Source organism: Toxorhynchites rutilus, chromosome 1 (assembly GCF_029784135.1).
Source record: "Toxorhynchites rutilus septentrionalis strain SRP chromosome 1, ASM2978413v1, whole genome shotgun sequence".
In the NCBI taxonomy this organism is placed as follows: Eukaryota; Metazoa; Arthropoda; class Insecta; order Diptera; family Culicidae; genus Toxorhynchites; species Toxorhynchites rutilus.
The window spans coordinates 62,994,214-63,015,473 of record NC_073744.1 but is presented as its reverse complement, the minus strand read 5'-3'; the positions used below and the strand labels follow the sequence as shown (position 1 = coordinate 63,015,473).

At 41.9% G+C, this 21,260-nt stretch overlaps 1 protein-coding gene across 1 annotated transcript; it reads right to left on the bottom strand.

The window, feature by feature from the left end:
* Positions 1–1,851: 1,851 nt before the first annotated feature.
* Positions 1,852–17,957, bottom strand: LOC129766646 (uncharacterized). The gene is made up of 7 exons (XM_055767227.1): positions 17,521–17,957; positions 16,128–17,459; positions 4,489–4,755; positions 4,252–4,419; positions 2,570–4,186; positions 2,230–2,493; positions 1,852–2,158 (listed from the first exon to the last, which is right to left on the bottom strand). Exons 1-7 carry the CDS (start codon positions 17,816–17,818, stop codon positions 1,965–1,967), a joined length of 4,140 nt encoding a protein of 1,379 aa, XP_055623202.1. The 5' UTR covers positions 17,819–17,957; the 3' UTR covers positions 1,852–1,964.
* Positions 17,958–21,260: the final 3,303 nt, after the last annotated feature.

Here is a 21,260-nt window from a genome sequence, read left to right as displayed (position 1 = left end):
TACCCGAATGCGACATTTACCCGAATGAAGAAGGAAAAATTCCGACAAATCAGTTTATGAGTTTTGTCGAATCTGATGTTAGGAAGTTACGAAGTAAACTGAGAAATTGTAATGAGGAAATTCGAAAAAGATGTTGAAGACTTCGCTGTGTTATTTTTAGAAATTAGTGTAGGCACAATTGACATGCTGTCTTCTTTCCTTCCCGTATTGCTCTTTAAGACCAAGAGATCATTCAGAAATGAGCATGGGTTATGAAATGTTCCGAAAATTAAATAGGTAACTTTAATATAAACATTTTTAATGAAAATGTGAAAAGAATAGATAAGAAAAAATGGTACTTACGTATTTGCCGCCGCAGCGCAATTTTTATCATGAGTTTATTATTTCGTGATTGTCGGAGTGGAAATCGTGAACTTCCACCGATTACTCGCAGCAGTACTAAACGCACACACAAAGCGTGATGAGGTACTTTCTCCCGCGAATCTAATGGTCATATATACATACTCACAACCAAATTGTATGGAACAATTCAATAAAGTTAATAGTCTGAATTTATATCTTGAAGATAAAACACGCGCTAAATCTCCACGAGTCGAAGATTGATTCCAACAGTGATGAAATTTATTTTGAGATCAATGTAATGGGGGCGAAGTCCCTATTTAACGAGGATAAGGAATCGAGGCGGCACCAAGCCGCCGAGGTGACGCAATCCGAGTAGGCCGCCGACCCGCCTTCGGAAGCGGCGGCCTCTTGCAAGCAAACCTGTGTTCCACCGATTGCCCGGTTTGTTTGAAACATAGGAGACGATCCTTCAGTCAGGTCCGAGCGAGCGTTAGCGAGCGTCGGACTGCATACGTTTACCTGGTGCATTACGTTTGCCCGGGTAATTATACATGTCATGCATTTTGATTGCCTGGTTGCAAACGTGATGCACCAGATAAACGTATGGCATCCGACGCATTCGGGTAAATGTTACATTCGGGTAATTGTTGCATTCGGGTAAGTGTCAATTCGGGTAGATGTTACATTCGGGTAGCTGTCGCTTTCGGGTATTTGTTACATTCGGGTGAGTGGAATTCGGGTGAATGTCTTTCGGGTAACTGTCATTCGGATGAGTAGGTTTCGGGTAAATGTGACACAATCAAACTAGTCAAACAAATGGAGCCAAATTTGACATGTGAAGATTTTAGGGGACATGAAACGTTCCTATGGTGAATATACACTGTTCTCCCCATCTCTAAGAGGAGAAGAGGGAAGGGGTCTGCCTTTATTCTATCATAATTTCTGTATCAAACATTTATTCCATGTAACGGAGAAATATATTATTTGCAAGTCGTTGAAAAATCTTTGAACGAGAATTGTGTCTGAAAATAATCTGATATTATAATGATGATTTTTTGTAAAAGTATTAGAAATTTTTAGTAGAAGGTAAATGCAACGGGGTCGATCAGAAGATCAATCAATGCGATTGGACTCATGAACTTGCGCTTATTAACGAGAATGTTTGAAGGTATTGATAACAAAAAACAAATTTTGGGCGGGACGAAGTTTGCCGGGTCAGCTAGTATTGTAAATAAGATCCAATCTCTTCATGGGATGGCATTATTGTAAATAAAAGGAGGGACTCATCGTAACAGAATCCCTCTTAGAATCCCTCGTTGTGATCGGCGACAACAACAGTAGTCGTGAAATTCGAAGACGCAAAATCAACGTAAGACGTGCCTACTATGGGATTCACAAATCTTCATGTTCCAGCCGAGGTGGCCATACACCAGTAATCATATTAAAATAAAAATGTCAAAACACTGTCTTTCGAATGAGAAGTTTCTTTTAAATTTAAAACGCTTCATCTATCCACTAATTCCTTTATTTGAAGATAAACAAATACATTCCCGATATTTTTGCTCTGTATACATACATTTGAATCATCCCCCGAATAAAAGGAAAGGAAATGCCCCGTAAACTCAGCGTTCACTCTCAACATACTCACGGACAATGATGGGTATTCGATTGTGCAACTCTCGCACAGCTAAAGCCATTAGCATCGACTCGGGACGCTCGAAAGTAATGGTAGCAATTGTGGAGTTATCGTAATACCAAATGAATTCAATACTGCCACAGCCATCGAATCTGGCGTAGAGATCCCGCTCGGGAACGGCTGTAACGAGGTAGGAATAGATGTCAAGAAGTCAGTACTCGGGTCGACCAATACTATCTAGAAATACTTACGTTCTGGCATCTCCACCACAACGGTATATCCCTCTTTATTGGCTGGCTTTCGACAGTTCAGTGCTACCCTCAGACGTTTGCCGCAAATTTTCACACGATTCATCTCTAGTGCTTTGAAAGCATCTTCGCGCTGATAGTAGTCAATGTAAACCTCACCGTATTTTCTGCGTAACTCGAGGTCATACTCGACGACCCGACCGTAGCGATCAAATGTGGCCTTCAGCTCATCATCTCGCACTCCTTCGGCGATATTGGCCACATAAACTAGAAAATTGTGAAATACAAAATACTGTCAGATAGATACATTGTGAACGAGCCGACTGCACTACTGCAAGCTTACCAGCGTGATCGGATTTCCCTTCGCGGGGCCGTCCCAGTTGCCTCATCTCGCGCATTAGCGATTCGGGTCTCAGTCTGACTTGGTTTCGCGACCGGTTATAATGCCGACCACGCTCGCCGGATCTGGAACGCCATCTGGTACGTTCCCTCGATGACGACCGATTACGGCGATACCTATCGTTCGAAGGCGATCGCCGTGGTTTTGATCGGCTTCGTCGATATCGACGCACCGGACTACGATTGGACCGACTGTTGCTGCTTGATCGACGCCTTCTACGAGAATTACTGCGACTGCGACTACGACTACGACTGCGCTGTACCCGGTTCGATGCAGATTGTTCTCTTTGTTCCTCCTGCTCATGACGGTCTCGCGAGAGCGAACGTTCTCTCTCCGTCAACCATAGCTGTTTAGCGTTAAGCTGACGTTGTATTTCCACGCACTCGCGATCCAGTTCCGATTGACGTTCGCAGAACTGAGCAAATTCTCTCGAGTTTTTGTATTCATTACGCTTTCGCAAATCTGATAGCTTGCGAGAGATGTCGATCTTCTCATTGCGAATCTGATCAAGGCGCTCATGTGCCTTACGGTCAGTCGGTGAGACAGATCGGACTTTTGGTTCTGGTTCTTCGTTAACAGTTAACTGTTTATCCAGCAATGCCAACCTCCGTTGTATATCACGTTCCTTCTCCCGTATGTACTTTTCCATTCTGTCGAGTTCGTTCGGTGAAGTTGAGCGCTCAGAACGTCTTCCATCGGACTGCCGATCAAGCTCTTCCAAGGGATCATACACGTCACGAGGACGAGTGTTGCGTTTTTCTGCGAGGTATTCGCGAAGATCGCCTTCCTGTGGCACTGGAGCCGGGAATGGAATCGGATCTGGTTGGACATGATGAATGGTGATAGGAGGGATGGCAATCGGCGTACCAAATACGTTAGCGACTACCGAAGGAGCGGACATGCCGGATGGTTCGTGCATAAACGCACTTCTGTTCACGGGAGAAGCGGACATGCCGGATGGTTCGTGCATAAATGAACTTCTGTTCACGGGAGGAGCGGACATACCGGATGGTTCGTGCATAAATGCACTTCTGTTCACGGGTGGTGGAACAATTACTGGGGGACCCCAGCTGGGTGCGTAGTGATGCTGCTGATCCCTCGGTGGCATCCCATATATTTGGTTGGGTGCTGGTGGATTGGCGTGAGTAATTGCATCAATATTCCGCTCGAACGAAGGAAACAACTCGCATTGATAGTTGTCATGTTGATCCGAGTCGAACCGATCCCGTGGCGTCTCCTGACGACTGAAATGAGAGTGTTGAACTGGTTCCTCTTCAGCGATTTCCATGTCCACCGAATTTCTTCTGTAGACTGCGGAATCCCTTCTGCCGTCTCTGGATTCGTGTTCCCATTCATTGTCGTACGTTGGGCGGCGATTTTCCCGCGTTGGTGAAAAATCATCGTCGCGTTCATCGTCATCGCGCATACGTTGCTGCGTCGGGATAATTTCATCCAATGGAATTTGAAGCGTCTGCCGGGAGAAATTGTTCGGTATCTGGAACTGCTCCTTGTTGCCGACTGAATTCCCCTGTGAAGTCCTCATCATAATATCTCGATATGCTGCCAAAAAGATAGTGGGTACAGTAAAACGCTGTCTTGATTAAAACCAATGCTCCCAAACTTACGAGAAACTTGGCATGTGGACTTTGCAAGCATTCTAACACGTAGCAGCTTTTTCATCGTCTTAACATCGCGACAGATGACGACGAATCGCTTAGGGCCAATTTTATCCACAAAAGAGATAGCCCCGTGGCTTACGAGATTTGCATACATTTTGGATACCGTAATGTGTTCTGGAAAAACGTTCAAAATTCGAAGATTCAACCATAAAGTTGCCTCAGTCAGTCATTTGTATCAATTACCGGATTCACATTCGACTAAAAGCGATTCATTGACATCCAGTCTGGGTCTTTCGCTAGCTAGGTGTTTGAAGATGGGACACGAGTTTAGCAAACCCTTCATGCGAACCGCGTTGAACGCGTCCAGAAACGTACTGAAGCTGACGTACAGTTTCCAGCTGTCGTCGTACTGGCTCACCTCGTGGCGCATCTCGGTGACGAACGCTACGTTGATGAAATGACGACGTATGTCTTGGAGTGACGTCCGCACCGGACAGTTGTAGATGACCACTGCGGGTGGAGAAAGATGGAGATGTTGGATGGGGTTGTTCACCGTTTCACGCACTGGTTCCCGCGACGCACGGTAATAAGAAAAACAACTCTCCATGACTCGATTTCGTGTGACCACCGCGATTAATTTCTACGGATCATGTCATGAGTTGACGCCGGGACAATGGAGTGTTGCAACTTTTCTCATTGAACGTCGAGTTATGGGGAGTTGATTGTAGATTGATTGAGTTTTTTTTTCAATAAAGCTAGATTGTGTAGACGTTCTATTTGCTCTACAGATTATCGACATAAGAGATTCCTTTACCAATATATGGAAAGAGGAACTCAAAGACATTCCGGATTCATACTAAGCAAGATGTGTCTAAACTCGAATTCCGATTCTAAGGAGAAAAGGAAGGCGGCACCATAGTGTCTCAGGAATAGAGTGTTATGATGAGTGCCGATAACACGCTTGATTCATGTCTAGAACAATTCGAAATGATAAAAGAATTGAAGAGCATGAACGATGCTTGAAGAGGACACACAAGCACGGTGTTTTCGAACGCCGAATGCTCAGAACGGTGGTGTACCGGAAACCGGAGTATGAAGAAAGAGAATGAACTACGAACCGGCGCAACTCTACGGCGAATTAAGTATCCAGAAAGGCGCCAGTGCTGGGCGAGTACGACGGGCAGGGCATGTTGCAAAATTGCCGGACAGCAGCCCTGCAAAAATGGTATCCGCATCGAATCCGGTAGGAACAAAAAGGAGGAGAGTCCAGTGAGTGAGATGGTTGGACCAGATGGAGAAGCACCTGACAAGAATCGATGCAGTCGAGAGTTAGAGATATGCAGCCATGTATCGGGTTTATTGGTGTCACATTGTGAAGAAGATCTAATCTTTCAATGTGATGTAGTATCACTATAAATAAATAAAAAAGTACCTTACTAAATCATGATCTTCCAAGCAAATTTATGTATTATCCAATACCTTATTGTTGTTTAGCTTTCAGTACAGCACTGTATCATTATTATGTTTCTTTACAATGAAACTGTTGGCTTAAGAACTTATAACTTATAATATTGTATATTTCTAATTATATTAAGTTTATTTGGTGCCTTATTACAACTTTTCCTGTCAATGTGTTGCAGTCTAACCACTCATCAGATAAATTCTCGATTATTTATCTTTAAACAATTTCGATCCCTAAAACACAACGACGTGGTCTGCAGTGCTGTTTTGCATTTTGTGGACAGTAGAAGCTAGCGGTAAAAAGCGTTCCGAACGCCTTTCCTTGACTGAACTGTGCTGGAAACTGTCTCTTGAAAAGTCGAATTGAACATGAGTGTATCTGTTTGCGGGTCTTCTACAAAAGTGTCCTGGAACAATTATTGCCACGGATACGGCGCGTGCGGCCCGACCAGTACCGATCTGGAGAATGGTTTTTGCTTCATGACAATGCGCCCGCCGCTCACCGCGATTTAGGTAGCGCTATTCTAGTCAAACGAAATGTGACTGCCATCACCCTTCCCCCCTATACTCCGGACCACGCTCCGACTTTTTCGTGTTTCACAAGCTTAAGAACGCTATTAAAGGGGACCGTTTTGACGATGTTCCAGACATTCAACGAAATGTGACGCGTATTATGAACTCCATACTGGCTGAGCAGTTTGAACGCGCCTTTCGACACCTCTACGAACGTTCATAAATTTGTGTGGAAAGAGAAAGCCTATAAGTAGAAAACTAATATCTAATCTTTTGAATATCTGGTTTTTTTTTGTTTTAAAAAATAGGCCCGGATCTTTTTGAATGCACTGTGTACTACAGGTGAGCGAGATTGTTTTGTATCGTAGACGAAAATTATTCACACGTATAAAATAGCGTGCAATGTTGCTTCCGCACCCACCGTATTCTCCAGATCTGGCCTCCAGCGACAATTCTCTATTCGCAGACCTGAAGAGAATGCTCGCTGGCAAGAAATTTAAGACCGATGATGAAGTGAATACCGAAATTGAGGCCTGTTTTGAGGAAAAACTGTACTAAAAAGTATTAAGTACTAAAAAATGGTATCGAAAAGTTGCAAGATCGCTATAATCGCTGTATCGCCCTTGAAGGCAATTATGTTGAATAATAAAATTGAATTTTGCAAAAAAAACAGTTTTACTGTGTACCTTATAAACTTTTCAGCCTTTTCAGTCGTGTCAGTCAGCAGTCAGTCAGTCGATGCGGACGATGTGTTGACTAGAATAATTTATCAGTCATCCTCGCCCTCAACGCTAGTCAATTCATTTTCTAGTCAATTCACTTTCTGTTAACGGCGACTGCCGAAGTATTCCTAGTCGAAGCGAAGCTACTGAGAGTAGAGTTTTCATTTTCCACCTTCGAAGATTTCGGGCCCTGGTTGTGTGTATCGATAAGATAGGAATACTCTTACGCCTAAACAGGGCTACAGTGTGATATACAACATGAGATAAAAATGTACACAAATAAGTTCGGCTCAGTTTCAGCTTGATAAATTAGCCTAATAAAATAAACAAATAGAAGAAAACAATTTTTTTTCTTCTACGTCCTCTAGTTGGTGCTATGCTTTCATTTTTTACTCCACAGGTAGCGCAAATCGTGAGATTCATGTGGGTCGCTTTAGGGCCATTTTGGAATATGCCGAAAAACGAAATACTTTTGATTTGGCTTCCGAATTTCTTTATTGGTGCACTCATGAACCGCATCAAATGGTATTAAATATAGTAAAAGAGTATGTCTACATAATGCAGTGCTAGAGTTGCAAAAATTAATATTTTAAATACTAATGAACTTTATGGTGCTTAAAATTTAAAAAATCAGTGGAGGCAATTTATAGCGTTGAAATGTTTAGCAAAATATTATTATATCATATATTATCCTTCGTGTTGATATATTTTCAGAAACCTCTTCGTGCCTGAAGAGCAGTTCGTCCCTAGCCAATACAAGCTCTTCATCGTTCAATATCTATGGGATTGGAATTTACTAACATTTTATATTCTACAAAGTTACTTACCCGCTTCCCTATTGAGAACCACATCACGAGTTTTAATGGGCACATTGACACCGTTGGAACCACAATACTTTTTGGAAATACTCTTCGAAGAAAAATTACACTATTGTAAAATAATATTTCACCGAAAACTGTTTAAAACAACGTCACATATCACAAATATCACCTTTGGTCACAGATGGCACATTTTTTTTTAACTGGGATACCACGAATATGAGCGTATTCGCGAAGTTACGCGTTATCGTGATGTTTCAACAATGTACGATTTTTCTTCAACCAATACAGGTCGTGGGTTCATCCAGTTCACACATTCCTTCACTGAAATCACGAAGGAAAGATTGCCAAAAGGGCCTGCGTCTGGTAGCTTTACTATGCTTGGCCTTGAATGACGGTGGTGTCCAAAGGGCTGAACTGCAAGCGACCGAGCGGTCCACTGGTTGTGGATGGTCGAACGGCTCCTCGAAATGGGAACAAGCTGCGAAAGCAGTCCAAAATGATTTTTTATATGCACTTCATTTCGTTTTCTCCGTGAAGTGACGTTCGTGATCAGACCCGAAAGCTTAAATTGGAAGAAAGGAAATGTATAGATCGGTAGTTGGGCTGAACAGTCCACAACCGACACGAACGACAACGATCAACGGTGCATCAATTTCGCACCCTCCCAGGGAATGTTGGTGAAAAGCAACTTCTTCTGTCTGTCAGTTTTTCGTTTTTTTTAAGGTGATATCTGCTCGGCCAGTGTCCGGTCAATAACCCGCTTAATATACTCAAATGTGCCTTATTCAAGCTGAGTGGCCTGCGTGTTATTCTGTTACAAGGTGTAATGAATAATTTGGATTGGTCAATCATCGATATTTCTCAGGTTTTGAGCGCTGTTTTCATGCATGATGTAGATAATCCACAAAATGGCTTGGGCCCGACGAATTTAGTTGAAGATTCTACTAAGAGATTGCTAAGAGATCGGCTTTTTCATTACCTTCTATACCGCAGTGACCAGGTACCCAGTACAGATTAACTTCGTTAGTAGCAGCTAGTAGCTTCAAAGATAGAATACATTCCCAAACTAGCTTTGACTGACATGTGTATGCTTTTACTACATTAAGAGCTGTTTGACTATCTGAGAAGATACAGATATTGGTATACCTGTATTTTCTGACCAAACAAATATTTTTACATGTTAGGGTAGCTTGTATTCCTGCTTGAAAAACTGTAGGCTACTGTTCCATTGAAATTGACTTGTCGATTCCTGGTCCAGTAATCCTGTAGATTTACCAATCGGTTTAAAACACGAGTGATCCTGGTCGAGTTTTAGGATTGTTGCGATTGAATTCAATCACTTTGAAGGGAACACTGAAGTTAGTATTTGTTTCCATCTAGTTTTCATTCCTGCTTACTATACGGTTCAGTTGAAAATCATTCAGGATTTCCGCTTCAAGTTGCACATATTGGAGTAAGGGTAGTAGGTATCAAAAAGCATCTACGCCTTTGGAGGGTGCGCTGGGCATTGATCCAGTTATTGATAAGCATGTCAGACGTCGCTGAGCTGATATTTGTGTAGTTGTAGGCCACCACACTAGCGGAACATATGTTAGTCTGGCTCTCACAATTGCCGAACAAATCATTCAAATCATTCATTCTCGGTTCGTTTTGAAAGCTCCAATTATACACCTCACAATCTAAGAGATGGAATCTTACACTTTCTTTTTCTGGTAAATGGAATTATGACCGTTTTTGAAGAATTAACGCTAAGTTATTCCAAGTTGCACTATTTGAGTGTGTAGTTAAGGGCTCACTAAAATGATTATGTCATCAGCAAAACCAATGAATTCGTATCCTAAATTAGCTAGATTATTAAAAAGATCGTCGACAACTAGGGACTACAACAAAGGAGACAGAACTCCTCCTTGAGGGAAACCTTTAGTTGGTTTCGTTGTTAGAGTAGATCCTCCTAATTTAGCTGTTATTAGTCGGTTGGTTAGCATGGTATGTATTCAGTTGGAGATGTACATATAAAAACTACATTTTTTCATAGCTTTATTTGTAGAGTTGTGGGGTGCATTATCAAATGCTCCCTTAATATCAAGAAATGCTGCAAGTGAGATTTCTTTAGCATCGAAAAACTTTCCTATTTTTGAAATTAACGTGTGAAGAGCTGTATCAGTTGATTTATTTGCTATCACGTTTACCAGCGTTGGGAATAAATATAACCCGAACTTCTTGTCGTTTGCTAAGAATGTAGCTTTAGTACCATACTAGCCCTAAACATCTCCGTCAGAAGAGAGAGAGATATCCTTGCTTTTTTGTAACAGCACCGGATAAAGTGCGCTACACATACAGCGTCACCGTCACAGCGTCAACTATTCTCTTGGACTTATTTTGCCGCCGTCAATGTTGCCGGTGATTGTGTATGTGAATGCTACCATACGATTTCCATGGGAGAATATTTGACATTTCATTCGTTTACGTTTGACTTTACGCTGACGGGACGTTGAATGTGTAGTGCACTTAAATTCCATCAAATCCTGGAGATTTAAAGGGCCCTAAGATATCCACTGATAGCTCAACCCTTGACTTCGTAAAGACCGCCCTAGCCATTTCTTTAGCTCTATTCTCGTCTTTGCTTGGGCAAGATTGAGCTGTATTGAAGACATGTACGTGTAATTGGATTGAGCCTGGGAAGTGTGTTTTCATCATGATACTAAGTGTTTCCTGGGAATCGGTTGTATATTGACTGTTTCCTTTTTTTCAGACTACCAAGTCCATTGGTATGATCCAATAGTTTTCATACTGAAATATCTTTCTTTCGTGTTTACAATTTATATTTAGTTTTTTGTTGCGTTGTCCGTGGTCACCTTGCTAATCAATTTTGTGGTTAATCGGAGCGTATTTCAATAAATTTTTTTTTTGGTTCTGTAAATTTAATTAAAACTAAAATTCATTAATAACAAGAATAAAGTCGAATTGACCTTCCACCAATTGGAGGGATCGAAGCTTGTCATGCAAACATCAGAGGCAAAGACCTCTGTATTGTCAGCTTGTATTAGCCTCCGAAAGCAGCGGTTAGTCGCAAGCAACTTGTTGACGTATGCTCACTCCTTCCTGAGCGACGATTGATCTTGGGAGACTTCAACTCTCACGGAACTGCCTGGGGGCAACAGTACGACCACAATCGTTCATTGTTGATATATGACCTTTGTAACAGCTTCAATATGACCGTTTTGAACACTGGGGAAACAACACGTGTACCTAAACCTCCTGCTAACCAAAGGGTTCTTTGACCTCTCGCTTTGCTCGAATTCACTATCGTTAGATTGCAACTGGAATGTAATCCAGAACCCCAACGGTAGTGATTACTTGCCAATCAAATTTCCCATCGCCATTGGGTCGAATTCTTCTGAATCTATAAACATGATATATGACCTCACAAGACACATTGACTGGAAAAAATATGCGAGCGCGATTACTCTAGCCATCAATTCCAGAGATGGTTTACCTCCATTGGTGGAGTATAACTTCCTTTCTCGTTTGATCTATGACAGCGCTGTACGCGCTCAAACGAAACTCATCCCATGTTCCGCCATTCGCCGAAGGCCTCCCAGTCTATGGTGGGGTAGCCAATGTTCCAGGCTTTATGTAGAAAAGTCGAATGCATTTTAAGCTTTTCGGAAACGTGGAACCCCTGAAAATTTTCAAACGTATTTAGCCCTTGAGAATCAGTTCAAAAATTTGATCAAATGGAAAAAACGTGCTTATTGGCAAACTTCGTGGGAGGTTTGTCACGAGAAACGTCAATGAAAAAATTTTGGAAAGTGGCTCGAAACATGAGAAATTGCTCTTCAACGAATGAAAACGAAGAATATTCACATCGATGGAGTTTTAATTTTGCACGGAAGGTTTGTCCTGAGACGAATGGCTTACTCTCAAATACACAATATGGGTTCCGCAGGGGCAAGGGGATTGTCTTGCTTTGCTTTCGTCAGAAATTAAAATGCCGAAAAAAATAAATGGCTTAAGTATTATTGGACATAAAGGGGGCCTTTGATTTAGCTTCAATAGAGGTTTTGTCGGACAAATTATACTCTCGGGGTCTGCCGCCTCTATTGAATAATATGTTAAAGGGTGTGTCACATCAAATTGCATCACGGAAAAAACGCTGTAGAAATTTAATTTTTAGGAATTATATCTTCAGCTTTCGCTTATAATCAGATAAGAGTGTATAGATCACGTTGGCCATGCTTCACTGTCAATTTTTCGTAAATTTGGAAAAATGTCGTCGAACGAAAAAGAGCGTCGTGAATTAATCCTGTGCACTCATTTCGAGAATCCGGAGTTGTCACATCGGGACATCGGTAAGATGCTGGGAATCGTCCAATCCACGGTCAGCAGAGTACTAAAACGATACTTCGAGAACCTAACCATCGACCGGAAGGTGAAGAACGGCAAAAATGGATGCTCCGTCAGTGAAAAAGATCACAAGCGCGTAGTTAAGCAGTTTAGACGTGATCCGAGAAGTTCGGTCCGGGATGTCGCCAATAAGCTGAATTTGTCAAGTTCATTCGTCCAGCGGACCAAGCAGCGGGAGGGCCTGCGTACATACAAGGTTCAGAAGGCTCCTAACCGCGACGAAAGGCAAAACATGGTGGGGAAGACGCGAGCCCGGAAGCTGTACACCGAATTGCTGACGAAGCCGCATTGCCTGGTAATGGACGACGAAACCTACGTCAAAGCGGACTTTCGTCAGCTGCCGAGCCTGTTGTTCTTCTCCGCAGAGGACAAATTCAGCGTTCCGGAGGAGATTCGCAAGCAGAAACTATCCAAGTTTGCCAAAAAGTACATGGTGTGGCAGCGATCTGCTCTTGCGGAAAGCGGAGCGCCCCCTTCGTGATGACCGGCACGGTAAACGGGCAGGTTTACCTTAAGGAGTGCCTACAGAAGCGCTTACTACCACTATTGAAGCAGCACGAGGGCCCGACCATCTTCTGGCCGGATCTCGCTTCGTGCCACTATTCAAAGGACGTGTTGGAGTGGTACGAAGCCAACAGGGTCACCTTGGTGCCAAAGGAAATGAACCCGCCCAACGCGCCGGAGCTTATGAAGCAGGCCCTCCGGAAGAACCCAAAAGTTGTCAAATCGGAGACGGACTTCAAGAGAAAATGGATTTCTGTTAAAAAAAAACTACAACCTGACGTTGTACAGAACCTTATGGACGGGGTAAAGAGAAAGGTGCGAGCATACGGGCTTGGGCTCGAAATATGAATAAAAAGAAAATGCCAAAAGTTGTTTAATAGTTTTTATTTTACTGTCTAAAATTTTCAAAAGGATCGGTCTACTGGGCGAATTTCTACAGCGTTTTTTCCGTGATGCAATTTTATGTGACACACCCTTTATATAACCTGCTTTGCGAGAAACATTTGAATTTTTCTCACGGAGATTCGACTCTAAGTCGGGTCTCTCACATGGGCCTTCCTCAGGGCTCATGTTTAAGCCCTCTTTTGTACAACTTCTATGTAAGCGACATCGACAATTGTCTTACACAAAATTGCAGTCTAAGACATCTTTCCGATGATGGAGTGGTGTCTATCGTAGGATCAAACGAATCTGACCTGCAAGGACCCTTACAAGATACTTTGAACAATTTTTCAACCTGGGCCATTGGTCTAGGAATTGCGTTCTCCACGGAGGAAACAGAGATGGTCGTCTTTTCTAGGAAGCATAGATCAGCGAAATCAAAGCTTCAACTTTCGGGTAAACCGATCACTCATGCTATGTCATTCAAGTATCTGGGGGTCTGGTTCGACTCCAAATGTACTTGGGGAGCCCATATTAGGTATCTGAGTAAAAAATGTCAACAAAGAGTAAACTTTCTCCGTACAATTACCGGCACCTGGTGGGGAGCCCATCCCGAAGATCTTATAATGTTGCATCGAACAATTATTCTCTCAGTGATGGAGTATGGCAGTTTCTGTTTTCAATCAGCCGCCAAAACTCACCTCATTAAACTCGAGCGAATTCAGTATCTTTGTATCCGTATTGCGTTGGGATGTATGCCCTCAACGCATACCATGAGTCTCGAGGTTTTGGCAGGCGTACTCCCACTAAAAGATCGCTTCAATTTATTATTTCTTCGGTTCCTCATCCGGTATAAGGTTATGAATCCATTGGTGATTGGAAATTTTGAGCAGTTGATCGAGCTAAATTTTCATTCTGGATTCATGAGTTCATATCATGAATTCATCTCCATGCAGGCTGTTTCTTCTTCGTTTATTCCCAACAGTGTTTGTTTTCATGACTACATCAATTCCTCTGTACACTTTGATCTGTTCATGAAGAAGAAAATCCATAGAATTCCAGATTACTATAGATTGGGGATCGTTCCTACGATCCTCAATGCAAAGTATGGGGATATCAATTGTGATAATATGTACTTTACTTATGGGTTCTCTATGAATGAGTCCACAGGATTTGGAGTGTTCAACGAATTTTTCAGCACCTCCCACAGTATTCAGTATCCTTGCTCAGTGTATATTGCTGAATTGGCAGCGATTCACTGGGCGCTGGACAGCGTCACTTCACGACCTGTTGTACACTATTACATTGTAAAGGATAGTCTTAGCTCTGTCGCAGCTATCCGTTCAGTGAGGCCGGAAAAGCACTCGCCGTACTTACTCGAGGGAATACGAGATTTTGAGTGCTTTAACCAGACGCTGTTATGTCATTACCTTTGTCTGGGTCTCTTCACATTGCTCAATTACGGGTAATGAGAGGACCCTCTCATTAGCAAAGGCAGCGCAAATAGAGTGAAGATGAATTGGGCCGATGGCTTCACTCGATTTCTCCTAAGGTTCAAAAGTCTGGACTTGAGTCGGGACTTTATTCGTACCTTCTTCCGACTCATGTCCAATCACTGTTCGTTAGATGCACTACTCTTCGGCTTCAATCTTGCCAGCATCAATCTCTGCGTTTGTGGCAAAGGTTATCCCGACATCAAACACGTTGTTTGGTCGTGCGAGGTGTATCTTGTCGCCAGATCGAATTTAGAAAACTCCCCTCGAACCCGAGGAAGACAGCCCAATGTGGCGGTGAGAGATGTGTTGGCTCGGTTAGACCTACATTACATGTCCCATATATATGTTTTCCTTAAAGCTATCGATCTTCGTATGTGATTGTCCCTATATCCTTATACCCTCCTTTCCTTCCTTTGCGAGTAAATCGTCCCCTGGCTATAAACAGTAGAATAAGTTGAAACGTAAATACACTATAGATATACGAATAGATTTATGAATTGAGTGTTCATCAACATTGTTACAATTTCCTTATACCCCATCCTTCTCCTAAAAATATGTCACCCTTCTAAACTCGAGTACACCGCGAATAATCGGTTTTCCACCTTACTATATACATAGTTTTAAACTTATAATTAAGAATTCGGCTCCTTTAAACTTAAGTAACTGAGCCTGAAAAATAAACGAATTGATAGAAAAAATAAAAAAAACAATAAAGTCCTCGAAGACATCTGTTCCGGGTGTCACACTATGCCACTGTATAGAATGCGAAGCCACTTGGATTCGGTTATGCTTTTGGATTTTGGTTATGCTGGAAAGCTGGAGCTCAGTCGGAGCATTGTTGAATTGTCGCCCGTGTACTGCTGCTACCATGTCCATCTCCGATCAAAGAACAAGATGTTTAAGCGTGTTGGATCTTGAAATATCACTCCACTAGAGAATGGAAGCTGACTTTTGGTAGGGACAACAGCCCGCGCGGTTCAGCCGATGCCGATTCGACAGGTGATCCAAACACGTTAAAATTAACGAGTGGAGTTCTGGTATGGTAGCGGGGCTATTTTCTGGTGTAGCCGTGAGCAAAGCTGTGTATCTTTCTTTAGAATCGTCGTTTCAAGTGGAGCTAACGCGATTCACAAAGGCAATCCAGGACGCATAGGTTTAAATCTAGTTGAGTCCAAAATCCTCGAGTAATGATAACATTTCCAGTCCAAAGCTTTGTGGTGTTGTTTAGATTTTACTCTATTTTGTCCAAATATTGTATATTTAGTGTATTCCACTAAATTCCAACGTTGGCTACCGTCTATAGTATCGCAGGTGCTAAGGTCGTCTAATGATTGTGTCCCAAGCGGTCCCACGATGTTTCTTGGAAACGGGAACAGATTTTACAGAAGACCGTACGTTCAACTGATTCGAATATATTATCACTCGTTGCCACTGTATTATAAAACCCATGCATTGCCAGCTTATAATACATTCGAGTTGATGTTGAAAAGTTGTTGTTAAAAATATTTGGAATCTACTACTAAACCCTGTTATACATCTCTAGATTCCCCTCTAACCGCCCTCCCATTACCTCTTACCTTCATTGCTGAACCGGTCCGGATTCGGATTGCGATAACTGTCGTCGAAAATTGTTCGAAACACCATCTGCATGCTCTTCTGTCTGCTCTCCTTCATTTGAATATCGACCATGCGTAAGTTTTTCAACGGCTTTTTAGTGTACGATTTTATGGCACCCCTCAGTTTCGTGTTCTCGGCGGTAAATAAGCGGTAAGCCTCCTGGCTAACCGGGACCACCTTAACCTTGTCGCCGTCGATACTGGTAACGCTTCTGGCACGATCAAATGAAATACTGTACCGGAAATGAACGACGGTCGGCTTTCGGTTGTTCCAATCGCGCTTCACATAGATAACTTCCCCTATGCCACGGAATGCCTCGACAACATCCTCGAAAACAATGCTCGGAGGCAGTATGTTTACAAGAACGCATTGTCCCGGTAAGTCCTGGATGGTTTCATAGGGGCGCATTGTGAACACCGTGCAAACTACTCCGGAAAATTCACACTTACGCATGAAATACTGCAGCACTTTTTTCGCGCTGCGTTCCTTTTGATATATTATTTTGTATGTCTTATTGTACACTGAGCATGGTGGGAATCCTATTTCAATGCTCAATATATCTCCGTATTGACTGAAGTATTGTATGACATTCTCATCATACACTTCGCGGGGAATGTTCTCCACCTTCACTGCTGTGTTTACTGCTTGTAGATTCTTGGACCTTTGTATCCTAACTTCACTGCGAAGAATTCCTATAACCTGTGGATCTGATTCTTGTCTTGAGCCGTCAAAAATATCTCTTGCCGGTGAGTTTTCGGTCAAGTCCAAATCAATCGAAGGTTGTGGTATATCATTGTTCCGCCGCGGTGCGGGCACTTGAATGTCAACATCCTCTGCATATTGATCATCAAAGGATGGCCCACGCTCGGGTCGGGTTTTCACGGGTTTGTCATAGAAGCGATTGGTGACCGGGTCGTAAACTCTATTATCTTCTTCTTCATCTTCGTCGTAATAATCATAATTAGCGTGCGATGTAACTGCCGGTTTCATTTCGTTCTGCTCAGCTGCCCTTTTCTTAGTATAATTGTGCTTCACTTTGGCATCCATCAACTCATTGTAAACTCGGGGTGTCTTGAAGCTGTCCAAATCTTCCAGCCTAACTCGTATATTTCTCTGTAGCACCTGAACGTTGATTCTGTTACTTCCCAGTACAGTATTACTCAACCGTTGGGCAGCAACAGCTGCCGATTGTTCCTTAAATCCCACGTAGGCGAAATTGTTAGTTGGAATCTGGACTGCTTCGATCGTCCCGTATCGTCCAAACGTTTCATATAGATCTTCTTCACAAGTTTCTGTAAAAAGAAATATCAGTGGTAAACATTGCATCCAACAGATTCACTGCAGACTACGTACCTCCACTGATGTTCCGCACGATAACAGTATGCCCGGCCCAAAAGTGACGCTCATCGTTTACCAGCGCAACAATGACCCTATTCCATTGGAATATGGTCTGGTCAAAGCTACATGCTTTGAGCGCTTCCATTTCGTTCTCGAACAATACGAAACCTACCTTAGTACGACAATCGTTGCGGTTCTCACGCATGAAAGACACTTTGATAACCGTTCCGACATCTTTAAAGAAGTCTGCAAGCTCCTGATCGGTGGCTTGTTTCGGTATGTTGGCTACGTACACCACCTCGTTTAAATTCATTTTCACCACCGGACTACGGCCGATACTTGTTTTGGGGTACGCAAATGTAGAAATTCACGAAAATTCAATCTTTTCGACACAACGTAAAAAGAGCCAAATTTCATAGGACTTCAAAAAAATAGCAACCAATTTTAATGAAGAAGTGTTGCCATGTGTATAAAAAATACACCTCGACACCTGTCACTACCAATCTACACATTAAATCGGAAAGGGACCTAAAACAGTAAATTTTGGTTTAATTTTGGTTCAACCCAAGATGAATAAAACGACATATCTAAGAGTCCCCGCACACTGCAGACTTTTGTCAGCCGATAGATAGGTCGGACCAAGGCGCCTCTATATATATACCAGGTGAAACAATCATATGAAATGCACTTTCAGCCATATTGGAATTGCTGTCGGTATTGTTTACAAACAGCATCCGAACGCTGCCGGCGGCTCTCTACAATCTGCTACGATTCTTATTCGAACGATGCCTACTATGTTCGGATTTCGAGAATTTATGTGAAAAAGACGGGATGATTTTGTAGAATTTCATTCTCATTTCCACTACTCTAGCATGTGGAAATGCAAAAATGGCGTATCCTAGCAATAACAAAACAAACAACCCCCGCTCCACAAACCGTAATCCCCTTCTTAATGAAGTGATGATGTTGCTTCACCTGTTATACATTGATATAAACGCCTTGGGTCGGACCAAGGAAAGTGAAGTGGAAGGTAAAACGTAATGTCAGAATTGCCGTTCTGACGTATCCCGTAAATTTGAACTTATTTACATAGATGGTATCCAAACAACACTAAACATTGACTACAGTTTCGCCGGCACAATTGATTGTCGTTATGAACCAGCACAAAAAACAAAGCTGCAAATTATGCGCCAGTGGCGGTACCACGATCAAAGCACTCCCTGAATCACATTAGCCGAGCCAGCTGGCGGAAGCATATGCATAAAGGTTACTAGGTTACTATTTTCAACGACAACTGTTTATTTATTATACTGCTTCAAATATCTTCGACGAAATCAAATGTATCCAATGTAAGTAATAACATAAACAAATCCAAACTTTTCGTCTTGCCATTCCTCAAACGTCTTTTGTAAATAGTGTAAATTACGAGCCACCTGTTAACTCCACCATCTTGGGTCGGACCAAGGCGTTGTACTATAGGTGGACCGCAATGTCAAAATTGCTGTTCGGCCATTGCTCGTGAAAAAACAAATTTGTTTACAAAACAAGTCGTATCTTTTGGTGACAAATGCATTCGTTGGCAAAATAGCTGCTCGCGCTTTATTGTCGAATCATAACAGTGCAGAAGGATGTTTTAGTATATCTTTTCGCCTTTCTTTCCAAGCTAAATGTACTTCAGTTTGGTTCCCATCGGCGGGGAAAGAGTACTATCAGCTTACGGCGATGGTGACAAAAAATAACGCTGATTGTGGCTCCACTGATTTCGCTCAGGGAGGAGGAGAATGCTGTGCATATACCGGGAAGGAGATCCGGAAAGGACCGTTACAAGTAATTGGCTAGAGCAAAAGGAGGTTGTGCACTATATTCCACGAATATTTATTTGTTTATTTTTTCCTTCAATTATTTTCCTTAGCGAGTTGACATTGAAATCATAACCACACACCCAAACAAAAAGTAAATAATTCTGAGAGTTACGTCTCGCTACTCGTCTCACGTCATGTCCTGAAAGTGTCAAGAACGAAACACCTATAGTTCAGCATCTTGGGTCGGACAACTTAATCAGTATGAAGCGATACAAGATGGAAAATGAAAGGTGGGAAGATTTTTAAAATCTGTGACGTCACAGATTTTGTTTATGTATATTACTTTTCTTATAATAGTTCACTACATAGAAAAAAGTATTGTTACTAAAAGTAAAAATAAGCAAATGAAATGAACGAACTAGTTTTTTTTCCTAAATCAATGCTAGCGTTCAAAATCATAAGGGCCCGACATTTTAACAGAAACTGAAATTTCAGTATTTTTGAAGTGTTCTAAATTTAATTTCAATTCAATTTTACTTCTCGTTACGTCGACCAAAAACGTAAACGAACAAAGTCAGAGTCACACAATCTTTTATTCCCTTGACGGATAAACATTTGACAGTGCATGGGAAAAAATGTTACAAGTTTTTTTTCATGTAAAATGAACTTGAAAAATAAATTTAATTGACTCCGTATGACTTAGATTGAGACGAAAAGTTTTCCGCTTGCGTCTTAGTTTTAGACGACTGAAGTTTTCAGCACCCTAATTGTGAAAAAAATAATTACAATTGCTGACAAAAGTCAAACTTCCATGAAGTTGCTCACGTATCCAAACATAGTAGACATTAGAATACTATTTCTGAAATCAAAGAAAAAAAATAAACATTTTAGTTCGTGATATGTTCGGTTTTTTTTCATAATGTGAAAAATAAGATTTGGAAATCTGTAATTAGCTTCTGCATATCCTCTTTCAACGTTATTCGTTGACACATTCAATTTTGTACTATTTGAGTAACTGACTGGTATGCCTGGTATGTGAACCTCCTATCTTCCTGGCTACTAACACAATCAAAGTTCAACACAACCAACCCCGTGAATCTTCCCACCTTCTATTTTTCATCTCGAAAGCGATATGCATTTGCGCACATTACACCGATTCAGTTTGGGCCGATAAAAAAGTTTGATAGGTTTCCCGATTGCATTTACACTATTCTGTTGGCCATCCGTTTAATTAGTACTGGCTAGCATCGATCTAAGCACACAAGACGATTGTTTATCTTTCGATAGTTCAATTCGCTCTCAGTTTTGGCATCCGACATACGCGCCGTGCGAATCAATGAGAGTGGGATGCACCCAATGCTCTCTGAATCTCTTTTTGATTTTCCTTCACCATTCTCTTCTCCGTTGTCAAACACAAGTAAATACAGTCTTTCGAGAATATTCGACCGACAGTTGGCTAGTATGCGCACTAGCGAACCAATCCGACCAAACTATCGGCTGAAAAAAAGTCTGCGGTTTGCGGAGGCCCTAAGAGGTGCTCATACACTGTTTGACCGAAGCCAAATATTTGACTCTTTTTGACAAATCAAATTTCGCAAATGTGTACTGATTAAATATATTCGACACAAAACACAATACGCAAATATTCAATTATTGGCTGTTTACAATATTTTTTCGATCAGTTCTTCGAACCTGTGTTTGTACAAATTTTAAACCACCCAGCAAACATTAAATCGTATAATTTTGCACGTGCCAAGTCTTACAAGAAATCCGAATAAATCATAATCACATATAATATCAATCAAAGTATAGTGCTCCCTTGGCCGAGTGGTTAGCGTCATTACTAACATGCCGGGTGTTCGGGTTCGATTCCCGTTCTGGTCGGGGGAATTTTTCGTCAAAGAAATTTCCTCCGACTTGCACTGTGATCACGCGTATTCTAGAGCTTGCCAC

What these genes read in the sequence shown, in the direction of transcription:
- LOC129766646 (XM_055767227.1), bottom strand. Translation starts at nt 17,818, where the DNA reads ATGAATTTAAACGAGGTGGTGTACGTAGCCAACATACCGAAACAAGCC. An exon ending in CGTGCGGAACATCAGTGGAG is followed by an intron (nt 17,460 to 17,520) that starts GTACGTAGTCTG and finishes TTCTTTTTACAG; the next exon opens with AAACTTGTGAAGAAGATCTA. An exon ending in TGTGGTGGAGATGCCAGAAC is followed by an intron (nt 2,159 to 2,229) that starts GTAAGTATTTCT and finishes ACCTCGTTACAG; the next exon opens with CCGTTCCCGAGCGGGATCTC.